This window comes from Microtus pennsylvanicus, chromosome 21, assembly GCF_037038515.1.
Source record: "Microtus pennsylvanicus isolate mMicPen1 chromosome 21, mMicPen1.hap1, whole genome shotgun sequence".
NCBI classification, from domain to species: Eukaryota; Metazoa; Chordata; class Mammalia; order Rodentia; family Cricetidae; genus Microtus; species Microtus pennsylvanicus.
The window spans coordinates 28500783-28513807 of NC_134599.1; the positions used below are offsets into that span (position 1 = coordinate 28500783).

A 13025-nucleotide genomic window follows, 5' to 3' on the forward strand; every position below is an offset into this window, starting at 1 on the left:
GGTCTGCCCAAAAAATCAAAATACTGATTTAGATAAGGTTCAAATGTTGTCCTCTTTTAATATTTGTGTTCAGTCGTGCATATAGTAACTGTTCTTACCAATGACAGCAAAGATAACACATCATAAATGAAAAAGAATACATGTTTTCCTTAACTTACAATAAATCTTAAAATGACCAAATCACCAAGTCACAAGCCCACAGCTATTATTTCACTGTCCAGTTTCAGCGGCCGTGACTTTTTACTGTATGCACTGGAATTCAGCTAATAAAGTATTTAAATCTATGAATGCTTCTTAAGTTCAAGCCTACTGTCATCAGGTACAGATGAACAAACCCTCTAACCAGAGCAGCAACAGCTTTAGCCAATAGAATCTCATAGACTTTTACTTAAACAGCAGCTTCACAAGCACACTTATGTGCAGAGTAGACGATGTCTTCACAAGCACATATATGTACAGAGAGGATGAAGTCTTCACAAGCACACATGTGTATGGTGGAGGATGTCTTCACAAGCACACATGTGTATGGTGGATGTTGTCTTCACAAGCACACATATGTGTATGGTGGATGATCTCTTCACAAGCACACATATGTACAGAGAGGATGAAGTCTTCACAAGCACACATGTGTATGGTGGATGTTATCTTCACAAGCACACATGTGTATGGTGGAGGATGTCTTCACAAGCACACATGTGTATGGTGGACATTGTCTTCACAAGCATACATATGTGTATGGTAGATGATCTCTTCACAAGCACACATATGTACAGAGAGGATGAAGTCTTCACAAGCACACACGTGTATGGTGGATGTTGTCTTCACAAGCACACATGTGTATGGTGGACGTTGTCTTCACAAGCACACACGTGTGTATGGTGGATGTTGTCTTCACAAGCACACGTGTGTATGGTGGATGTTGTCTTCACAAGCACACATGGACGATCTCTTCATAAGCACACACGTGTATGGTGGAGGATGTCTTCTGTTGATATGTAGGAATGTCCACTTAGCTGAGAGATGATAATCAATAGCAGATTGACAATAATGACCAGGAAATGAAAGTCAATCAAGGTCAAGAGTATATTTAAGGTAAAGAGAATTATTTAAAATAACAAGAGATATTTTAATAGAAAATCAAACATAGACTCATATATAGCTAAGGCCAAAGGAGCATGCAAGTTGTAGGTACACCTAAGTCTCCGGTCCATAAGGAAAGCTAAAACTGAAAGGGGCTCTTCCTCATTTATTATTTCTCTCCTGAAATCAAGTTACACTATAATCAAGATGGCTCAGTGGGTAAAGATTCCTGACACCAAGCCTGTCTACCTGAGTGTAAACCCCAGAACCAATATGGTTGCAGGGGAGAAATAATGCCTGAAGGCTGCCCTCTGCCTCTCCCCTCAACATGGTGTGCCCACACATGCATACATCATGCACCACACAGTAATAATACATTTTAAAGAAAAGGATTTGGAAGTCATCAGAAAAATGCTACCAAAATTATGTTTGGAAAGAGCTCAAAAGAACCAAGATAGTGGCATCAGAGTCAGAGTGCCCTCGAGGATGCAAACATCAGGGGAAAAAAGCAGCATTAAACAATTAATGAGTGATCATGCTTAATTCCACAGTAATGTCAGAGCAGTAACCACATGTTAATGTAAAAACACTGAAAACATGCAATAACTTAAAAGAGATTCAGCCCGGGGACTCAAACAACAGTTGAGACAGTAACCCTAGCACATACTAAAAAGCTTTAAGAGAAAAAAGTCCTAACTTCAGGGGTTCCTTTCACTGAAGGGCAGGAAAGTCTAGGGAGGAAATTCTAAGAAATCAGAAAAGAGCTAAGAAAGGCCAAAGCCCTCACAGTGCGATGCTGGGGAGGGAGGACACACATACCCCGGCAAGTCTTACTGTAGCTTTCTATGTTATGTCACCTTGGGAGACTACAGTCTATACCAGATGAGAAAACAGCAGGAAGTCAACAGAACTGAGACAGTTGGACACACACACACACCCTAACCAAGAAAAAGAGCAGGAGAGAATATTTTTCTTGATAAAAACGAGAGACAGAGAAAATTATGTCAGGAGTAAGAATGGTTAGTAAAATCCTTTTTAATATGGAAGATGATGTGAAGAAATCAGCTGGGAATGAATCCAAGATAATACAAAACAAGTTCATTTTAAAGTCAGAGAAGCAGGCTGAGTTGGAACACGGTATGAAGACTGATCCCCACCAGCCGATGAAGACTGAGGGGCCATATCTGAAGAACATGTCTTTCGTACTGCATCTTAGAAAGGTGGTGGGTTAGATTATTCTTCCTTATGCCTCCCTAACAGTTAGCATGGGATCTTAGCTGGGCACGGTGGTACACACCTATAATCTGAGCACTTGGGAGGTGGAGGCAGTTGCATCTTGAGTTTGATACTAGACTAACTCTATATAGAGAGGTCTTATCTCAAAACAAAATAAAAAAGAACAAAATAATAAGCAAACAGATAGCCTCAAAAACCAAAAATATGAGCTGGGGGGTGGTGGCACACGCTTTTAATCCCAGCACTCAGGGGGGCAGAGGCAGGCCGATCTCTGTGTGCAAGAAGCCAGCAACAGGTTCCAAAGCTACAGAGATATCCTGTCTTGAAAAATAATTAAAAAAAAGATTTTATTAGTTTCCAATGAATTATCAAAAATTAGTGAGTAAAATTAAGCATATTTAAATAAATAGCATCAGCTGTGACAGATTTGAAACATAATCTTTTAATCTCGATATTATTTTGTAGATCAAACAGACCCATTTTTATGACTGTGGACAAAATTCTTACTTACTATTCAATTATTGCTTCTATATGACTTTCAGTAACGCCAGCAGTTGCCAGCAGTTTTCAAAACCCAGACTTAAAATGTGGGAACCTGAAATTCCATTCTTCTGTTACAGAAAGCTCTGGTGCTTTAAAAATTACTCTTGGGTAGCAACAAAAATTGAGGTTATGATATTCGAAAATCATTTACAAAATCCTAAAGTGAATATTCTCAGAACTTAGAAATAGCTGGTGACCTTGCCTGTTTACACAGCACGGTAAAAGCACCTCTTTTGGGGTTCCCCAATCCCAGGTTGCCATCTTGGTGTTAGCTGCCCATTAAGAGGAGAGCCAGACATTCTGGGTTCATTGGGTATTTAGTGGGTAGCAACAAGTTTTCCATTTTTTGAGACAAAGTCTCATATAACCCAGGCTGGCTCTGAAAGCTTTGTGTCCCTAAGGAGGGCATGGAACTCCTGATGGTCCTCCTGCCTCCACCTCCCACTGCTGTGAGTATAGGCATGTGCCAACATTGCTGCAATGAACACTTATGAGAGCTGAGGTGGATGGATTCCTCACACTGGCCTGGAGGACTATTACTAGGGGGGGAAAGAGAAGAAAAGAAAAACAAAATGAAGAAGTGATGGCAGTGCCCCTTGTCCACAGGTGTGGTGCACACACACAGCAGCTTCTAAAACATTTAAAGACAGATTCGCCATTCATTCCAGCAATTCCACTTCTGTGTACATAACAGCAGGGATCAAACCTATATTTGCAGATCTGTGGTCTGTGGTCTTAGTTGCATTATTCACAGTAGCCAAAAAATAATGCCAAAATGCCCACCAATAGATGAAGAAATAAGTAAAATGTGCATTTACATAAATAGACTACTTTTTCAGTATGATGGAGAAAATTCTGGCATATGAAATGTGAGGGAACCTTGCAGATGCTTGAACACTGTGTTGAGTGATGTGAGCCAGTTCGGATTACACTCATGCGGAGTCTCTAAAATAGTCACCTCCATAAAGAAAAACAGACTGTTAGGGGAAGTGCATGGAAGTTCAGTTTGGGAGGATGAAATGTGCTGGAGATGAATGGTGTGCAGTGAGTCTGGGATGTACTTTAAAAAAGATCAAAATAGGAGTTTTATACTATGTGTGTTTTACCCGTTTTTTTTTTTTAAGAGAAACTATGGGATATGCATCTGAGGGAAGGGAGAACCCATTTCTTCAAAGGAAAGCAAGACAACATGCAAGCAACCCGAGACGATGTGTCGACGCTGTCACAGCACAGGGGCTGCGGCCACTCGCCCCAACTCTTATGCTTAGCCAATGAACAAGGACAACATTCAGTTCCTTTGCGTCTTGAAGGCTACAGTTGTAAAACAAGGAAAGTAAGTTAATAAACAATCTTGTGTGCCAAGATGATTATGGCATCAGTAGGTGATATAATCATGGGGTCACTATTAGATATATATTCTCTGTTGTTGATGAAAACACCATACTCAGTGTTTAGAATACCACACAACATGTAAAACTGTCAACATAAACGTCAGTTTTGTTACCACTAGGAATGAGCTTTTACAGCTGATTTTTATGAACTGTAGCATCTCATTTGTCCTTTCAGAGCTATCTATAGGTTAAAGGCCCCTAACGTCCTCCTTTGTCACAGATTCCTCAAACTGCTCCCCTGTACCACAAGATGCTCCTGACTCCAGGACGGGGATGGAGCGAATGCCTCAGGAGATCTAAGGAGAGGAGCAAGGTATATGGCAACTCTGTCAGGTTTGGGGGCTGGCTACACATGGTCACGAATGTCTGATACTTCTGCTCTTGCTGTCACCCATTCTGCATGGAGGATGTTAGTAAACAGTGGGGTTGACTTCAATTTCTAAGTCTGTGACCTATTTACTCTGCAACATTCACCAATTGTCATTCTCTCCTGAATATCTAATCCTGAAGAAAATGACAATCCGGAAATGACTCTTTTCTTTAGATTTTCTATTTCACCCAGGCCTTCAGTGGTTAACACTGAAACCCCGCTCTTTTTACTTTAGGAAACCATTTGAAACAGGCCTCTTGCTTTGGAGTCATACATCTGCTCAAACACGTGGCTTTCCGTAGCCTCCTCCCTACCTCCAATGCTGCTTCTGTGCAATAACCAGTTTCTATATTTTTCTTCATCACAGGGTCTCACTATGAGTTTGAGGCTGCCCTAGGACTCAGGCTGTTTTGTAGCTCAGGCTGGCCTTGAGCTCAGTTCTCTTCCTGCCTCAATCTCCAGCACTCAGGAGGCAGAGACAAGTGGATCTCTGTGAGTTCAAGGTCAGCCTTGTCTAGGGAGCAAATTCCAGGACAGTTAAGGCTACACAGAGAAATCCTGTCTCAAAAACAAAACAAAACAAAAAAGTATCTAAGTAGTAAGTACTAAGTAGTAAGTAAGTATCTAGTAAGATAGCAACTTCTCTCTCTAAAAGAATGTTTAAAATCTTTTGTTTCATAAATATTTTAAGACATGAATTTCAGCACTTATATAAATATTTAGACTAACCAGGACTCAAAGAGGTATCCAATCAAGTTAGAGAGGAAGAGAAAGAAAATCTCATTTGAGGGGCAGAAAAGCAGAATCTTAGAATTGATGTTGGGGTAACTTGGGGTTTTGGCCAACCATATGAATAGAAGGAACTACTAAGCAATGTTTTAGAAAGCATGAGTTACCTAATATTTACTAGGTGAAGTTTTCCTATGAAATTGGAAGATAGTCTTAATAAATACAACTTCAGGGATGCTGTACAATCCAGATCTTTTCATGCAAAAAGTAGACATAGTATAATGCTAACAAGTTCAGAATTTCATCTGACTCTACAGTTGACATAGGAATAAATTACTTGTTCAAGTTACATACAATGCATGCAATAAATATAATATATACAGTATAGTAATATATATTATATAACATATAATGCCATTTATACATGGTATCAAGTTATATATATGAATGTATATATATAAATGGTTTATCATTCATTGAAACAAGATATAAAATTGAACATTTTTACAAGGAAATGTCATTTCTAAAAAAACCCTTCACATGTGTGTAAGAAATTTAGATACTAATGTTTTTTCATAAAAGAAAAAAAATGTTTACTACTGCTATTCTACACTTGAGTAGATCTGACTTGTCATGGGAAAAAGTGACTACATTCTTTTTATATATGGAGGCTTGCTAAATGACAAGCCTTAGTTTATAAAACAATAAAAATGGAGCAAATGTCTGAGCTTAGAAGAGTTAAGACTAAAACAATGCTGACAAACAATCAGAAGATGAGAAATACCAGATTAGATCTTGCAGTGTAGTATATTTCTTCTGAGCTGTCGAAAAAACCATCACTGTCGGGCTGTTTAGCAGAGACCAAGAAACCCAGGTTATTGACACTTGGACGGACAAGCACAAACTCTTTCACAAGGGAGATGGGTCCTGCTAACACAATTTCACTAAGGCAAATCCAAAATCTAATGATGGCAAGTGGCATACAAACAGCACACAAACTGCTTAATAACAGTCATTCAGTTAGCGCAGACCTGCTCAGGCTGCCTTAACAAAACACAGTTAGCATTCATAAACATTATGACTGCCTTAATTCTTCACTGTCCCTACCCTTCTCCATGAATGGCAGGCTTTAATGTTAAAATATGATCATTTTAGGATTTTAGCAGGCTCCTTCTCACAATAAAATCACAAGACAAAGGCTAGTGTCTTCCTTTGCGCAGTCCAGGGGTGAGGATACGCATTCAGTTTCAGAAGAAAAGCTCTTACTGTAGCAGTCTTTGGTATTAGTAGCTACTATTTTCTTCTAACATATTAAATGGGAAGGAAAAATCCCACCATACTAACGATCTGCAGTCTTGGCAAAGCAATTTTATTAGGATTATTTTTTAAGGTCAACTTTCGTTCTTCTATAAAGTATTAACTACTCAAATATTTGCACAGCACTCTGCCTCCAAGAGTGCACCCCCATGGCAGCCTCCTGAGCCTTTACATGCTGACAAGCTGCGTTTGCTACAGACGAACGGTCTATTCTCCATGCCTGCTCTGAGCATTAGCACCCTAAATATGCCAGGTCAGCTCTGCTGGATTGCTGGACGTTTAGAGACCATGGTACTTTTCCTAACAAATACAAAAAGAAAAAAGAAAGAAAAAAAGCCCCTCGAAACCAAACACAATTTAAAAAAATAAGTAAAAGACCAGCATTTAAAACACTTGATCAGAGAATGGTAAAACTTATCTCTTCAAATAATTTTGAAAATACTCAATTTCAGCAACACAGATTTATTTATTCAGTATTTTGAATTACAATTTTTTTCTCCAAGAACTTTTGAAAATATTAGTTACTAGCTACTCAGTACCAATGTATCACAAAGGGAAATTTAAGATTTATGTTCAGAGGTTAACATACCAAGACCAGGGTACTTACAAGTTCGTGATGTGGCTCTGTTTCCTTCCGTAAGGGAGGATCAAATTTTACCTGGCCAACTGCGAAGAAAAAGAAATCATGTCAGGATATGGGATGTTTTCTTCCCTGTTTTTGTTTGTTTTGAGACAGGGTCTTATTATTTTATCCCATGCTAGCCTTGAACACAGGAACTTCCTGTAAATATTAAGTGATGTGACATTTTAATTAATTAATTAATTAATACAGCATTACTGGGGGTTGAACCAGGGCCTTGTTCATAATAGGCAATTGCTCTGTGCTGAGTTTTATCCTTGGCCCACTAGGCATCATCTACAGTAAAAAAAAGTAACAAGCAAAATGACATGCTGAAATCCGGATCTAAGTTACTCATGTGTGATGGTCTAGCATAAGAGACCTTTTACTTGGCATTTGGGGATTGGGAGAGTAGAAATCAGCTGGCGTGGGAGTGACTTCTGGTCCTAGCCTTGAAGGCTGCCTGCAGTCCTCTCCTATACTAGAGCAGAGTTTGTGGGGATGACAGAGCAAACGTGCAGAACTGAAGGGTGACCTTCAAGGTAAGGTTCTGTCTTTCCAATGCGTCAGCTAGTTTGGAGGAAAGCCCTTTGTGAGGGCCTTTAGCTAACAGTCGTGTGAGGACAGAAGCAACCATTCTAGCCTAGCCAAGCCTTCTATGATCACAGTTAGGGGTAGATCCTGACAGGTATGTCAGCAGAGGCTCTGAGCCACAAATACTCACCAGGCTCTGGTGGTTTAAAGAAAACTGGCCCCAATGCTGAGCCACCAGGGAATGAAACTGTTTGAAAGCATTACAAGGATTACAAGGTGGCCTTGTTGGAGGAAGTGTGTCATTGGGAGTGAGTGGGCTTTGAGGTTTCGAAAGCCCATGCCAGACCCAGGCTCTCTCTCTCTGCCTGCAGATCAGAAAGTGGATCTTGGCTACTGCTCCAGTGCCATGCTCCCTGCCATGATGACAGACTGACCCTCTGTCTGCTTCCTTTTCTATGAGTTAACATGGTCATGGTGTCTCTTCACAGCAATGAACAGTGACTAAAACAGAAGTTGGTAACAGGGACTGGGGTATTTTGTGAATGAATGGGCCCTACAGGCTCACATATTTGAATACTTCAGTCACCTGGGAATGGAACTATTTGAAAAGATTAGAAGGGGTAGGAGGTGTGACCTTGGACTGAAAAAGCTTGAGTGCTTTAAATGGGGTTTATAGGTCCAACCTAGTAGGACATGGACAGTGGTGCTGAGGGAGATGTGGACTGTAGGGGCCCAGCACAAGAAAGTTTCAGAAGGGAAGAATATTAGTAACTGCCCCAGAGACCATTCTTGTATAGCTGCCTTTTGCCCTTACCCTAAAAATCTGCCTGAGGCTAAATTGAAGAGTTCTGGATTAATGGCATTGGCAGAGATGATTGTAAAATAACCTACTATTGACTGCCATGTGCTTATTAGTAATAACTCTTTGTTTTGTTTTTTATTTTATAGGGATTTAAGAAATTCCCATGAGTCTCAAAAGAAAGTTTGGCCTTTTAAACAGTGTTGAGACTGTGATAGCCTTCTAGGATTTATGAAGTTGGACGGAAAGTATTTTTGTATTCTTACAAGGCTACAAGCCTATGGGTGTGTGTCAGCCAGTGTAATACAGTGGTCTGAATAAGAATGGGCCCTACAGGCTCATATATTTGAATACTTAAGTCACCAGGGAGTAGAATTACTTGAAAAGATTAGAAAGGTTAGGAGGTGTGGCCTTGTTGGGCGAAGTGTGTCACTAGGGGTGGGCTCTGAGGTTTCAAAACCCCATGCCAGGCCCATTTCTCACTCTTCCTGCGGCCTGAGGATCAGAATGTAGCTCTTGGCCGCTGCTCCAGGGTCATGCATGCCCCCAGTTAAATGCTTTCTTTCCTAAGAGTTGGCGTGGTTATGGTGTTTCTTCACACTGTTCCAGTTTCTGACCCTCAAGATCTTTGTGAGACAATGTTTTCAGCCAACCGAAATGTACTCAGTCCCCTACTCTCCGGTGCTCTAATGCACTCCATGTTTCACGACCTTCCCCTTTGACCTCTCTGCTTTAAAATCCATGTAAAGGATGAAGGCCCCTGAGATGAAATAGTCACAAGGATAAAGATTTGTGAGGTGGCTAAGGCAGGAGAATCAATTCCACCATGGGCTACATAGAGGGTTCAAGACCAGCCAGGGCTAACAACAAAACCAAAAGGAGAAAAGATACAACAGTTAATTATTAAGAATGTTAGCCAAGGGGCTGGAGAAATGGCTCAAAGGTTAAGAGCACTGGCTGCTCTTCAAGAGGACCAGAGTTCAATTCTAGCACTGATATGGCCATTCATGGCTGTCTCTAACTCCAGTTCTAGGGAATTTGATACCGTCACACTAATGTACATAAAATAAAATTAAATAAATTATTTTTAAAAAGATGCTAGTCAAAACAGATATTGTCAACCAAAGTTAAGAGAAAGAACTGGTCTCATAGCATAATTTTTTTTTAATTTTAACTTTATATGTAAAGCGTAAACACAGGGCTAGAGAGATGGTTTAGTCATTAAGAGCATGGGTTCCTCTTCCAGAGGACCTGGGTTTGGTTTCTAGGACCCAAATGATGGCTCATGATCATCTGTTAACTCCAATTCCAGAGACATCTGATTGCCCTCTTCTGGCCCGCACGGGCACTGCATATATATGACTAACATACATTCAGGTAAACACTCATACATAGAAAATAAAAATAAATCCTTTTAAAAATTGTGAATATTTAGTATTAAGAAAAATCAACAGATTTGAATATCTGACAATAGAAGGCACAAGTTTTCTTTTTTCTTTTTTTCCTGATTATATGTCATTCATATTTTAATACATGCTGTTGCAATTTTGATCAGTGTTAATGTAAATATTTTTATGTACTTTACAGCAATGAGATGCTAATGGGTAGAAATTACAGCAATATTGATCTAGCTAATAAAATGTAACACATTAGTAGGGAGGGATATTTATTACATGTTTTAACCATTACTCTACATCATTTGCCTAAGGAACATAAGCTCCATCAAGAGTGGGAAAAAAAAAATTGAACCAAATGCTAAGCACCATCCCATTCAAGATCATGGACTTTCTGTTCAAATTTGTTGACATTAATGCAAATTAAAGAAGAGGCACAAGTTTTCAAGAGCTGAGAAACAGTTCTATAAAGCCTAGCTATGTGTGAGTGTGCGTGCACTGGCAGAAACAGTTCTATAAAGCCTAGCTATGTGTGAGTGTGCGTGCACTGGCAGAAACAGTTCTATAAAGCCTAGCTATGTGTGAGTGTGTGTGTGAGTGTGTGTGCACTGGCAGTGGCTAATGGCTCAGAAGTCAAAGGACGGTCTGGAGCAGACTGCTCAAGAAGTGGCCCTTTGTCGCAGTTTGCACACAATCTCACAGCACAGATCACAGAGTAACTTTCGGCAAGTTACTAAGATAGCATTCATCATCTCTCTCTGTCCCTGTACTCTGTGGATGGGGACAAAAGTCTCCACAGCTAACACTGACTTCCCTATTCGGATGCTGTGTTCCCCGAGTTCCCAACACTACGACATGCCTCTGCCAGTCTCTTTCAGCTACTGTTTAAATGACTGCTGACCGTCCCGGTGTGCAATTCTGCCTGTGCTCCTACTAACGCCAGACCTCTGCCTATAAGGCTGCATCTGTTTTTCCTACCACTTCCTTGCATGTACACAAGGCAATAGTTGAAGACAAAGGGGCTTCCAAAAATGAAAGGGACTCAAACAAACTTCCTGTAAAGAAGAAAATTTTACACCTGTTGGTATTTCATGCTGAGAAATATCAGGTAGTTGGAAACAAAACATTATGAAGAAGAAATATACTTAATCACTGCTTTTTTCATAGGTAATTTTTACCTATAAAGCCTATTTTTATAGGTAACATCACAGAGCACTCTTCTATATGGCAAATTTTACATGTAATCATGAAACACCTTGTACTAGCTGTTTTTTTTTTATTTTTTTCTCAACTTGACATAAGCTAGAGTCATCTGAGAGGAGGGAATCTTAATTTAAAAAATGTCCCCACCAAACTGGCCTGTGAAGATTTTCTTTTCTTTTTTTTTAAAAAATATTTATTTATTTATTATGTATACAATATTCTGTCTGTGTGTATGTCTGCAGGCCAGAAGAGGGCACCAGACCTCATTACAGATGGTTGTGAGCCACCATGTGGTTTCCGGGAATTGAACTCAGGACCTTTGGAAGAGCAGGCAATGCTCTTAACCACTGAGCCATCTCTCCAGCCCCCTGAAGATTTTCTTGACTGATGATAGATGGGGGGTGGGGGATGTCGTGCTTACTGAGGTGGTGCCACTGTGGGCTGGATGTCCTGGGTACTTTAAAAAAGACAGCTGAGCAAGCCACAGGGGCAAGTCAGTAAGCAGTGTTTCTCCACGGCCTCCTGGAGCTCCCTGCCCTGCCTGGAGCTCCTGTCAAGTGCCTTCCCTAGATGATGGCTCACGAGTTGGAACACGACATAAACCCTTTCTGCCCCAAGCTGCTTTTTGTCATGATGTTTATCACACCAGGAGAAACCCCAAGATACTCCCCAAATAGTCATTAAAACAAAGAGAAAGACTCAAAAGTCTCAGATACCAAATCCATAAATAACCAAAAGTAGAACTTTAATCCTGCTGTTCCCTCATATAAGAATATGATACTTATGAAAGACAAAAAAGTAGGCAAGAATCTGTTTGGCTGTTGATGCAAATTGGCAAATTAGCAATGAGGGATCAAGAGATCAGTGTGGGTGGACTCCTGGGCCAATCTGAGACCAGTCTCAAAGCAGGCTCTGGATGGGAGAAGCCTGAGAAGCCACCTTTAAGTGTCAGGTATCACATAGCTGGTGTGCAGACATCTCTCTAGTTCACACCCAGTGTGGCCTTTGGCACAGGCACATGCTGGGAGCTTGTCAGAAGAGCCACTCTATCTCCATCTACTGAAGCACAGGCTGCATCCAACAAGCTCTCTAGTACCTCAGAGGCACTCCCTTGGTGACCTTTACCTTCCCTAGTTCCCATGTTTTACTTTTCCTTCCAAAATGTAATGTAAATATCCCCCTTCTTGTCACCAAAAGTTTCTAAGGTAATAAAGAAAATAAAATTCATATAGCTCTCATTAAACTTTACATATAACAACAGTGTTACGCCTTTAATCCCAGCACTCAGGAGGCAAACAACGGTGGATCTCTTTGAGTTCAAGGCCAGCCTGGTCTACAAGAGCTAGTTCCAGGACAGACTCCAAAGCTATAGGGAAGCCCTGTCAAGAAAAAAAAAACAAACAAACAAAAAACCCATCCAACCAACCAAAACAACAACAACAACAACAACAAAACAAAAACAAATTAAAAAGGTAACTTAAAGAAAAAACATTCTAGGGCTGGAGAGATGGCTCAGAGGTTAAGAGCACTGACTGCTCTTCCAGAGGTCCTGAGTTCAATTCCCAGCAACCACATGGTGGCTCACAACCATCTGTAATGCAATCTGGTGCCCTCTTCTGACCTGCAGGCATACATGTGGGCAGAACACTGTATGTGTAATAAATAAATAAATCTTAAAAAATTTCATTTCTGGTTACTGACTTAGGATGGCAGAGGGTCTGTACTCATAGTCTATCTCTGACTTAGGATGGCAGAGGGTCTGTACTCATAGTCTATCTCTGACTTAGGATGGCAGAGGGTCTGGACTCAC

General features: G+C 40.4%; 1 protein-coding gene across 9 annotated transcripts in view; it reads right to left on the reverse strand.

The window, feature by feature from the left end:
* The window catches only part of Map4k3 (mitogen-activated protein kinase kinase kinase kinase 3), a 157088-nt gene that overhangs the window by 40694 nt on the left and 103369 nt on the right, over nt 1-13025 (reverse strand). For 5 of the 9 annotated variants that reach the window (XR_012908771.1, XM_075955677.1, XM_075955679.1 and 2 more), the window contains exon 14: nt 7274-7332. Coding sequence is in view for 8 of the 9 variants with exons in the window: in XM_075955677.1 (XP_075811792.1) it covers nt 7274-7332 (59 nt within the window). In the remaining variant the exon portion in view is untranslated. Of the gene's footprint in view, nt 1-6133; nt 6197-7273; nt 7333-13025 lie in introns of all 9 variants that reach the window. The other 4 variants (XM_075955676.1, XM_075955675.1, XM_075955680.1 and 1 more) reach the window with 1 other exon arrangement.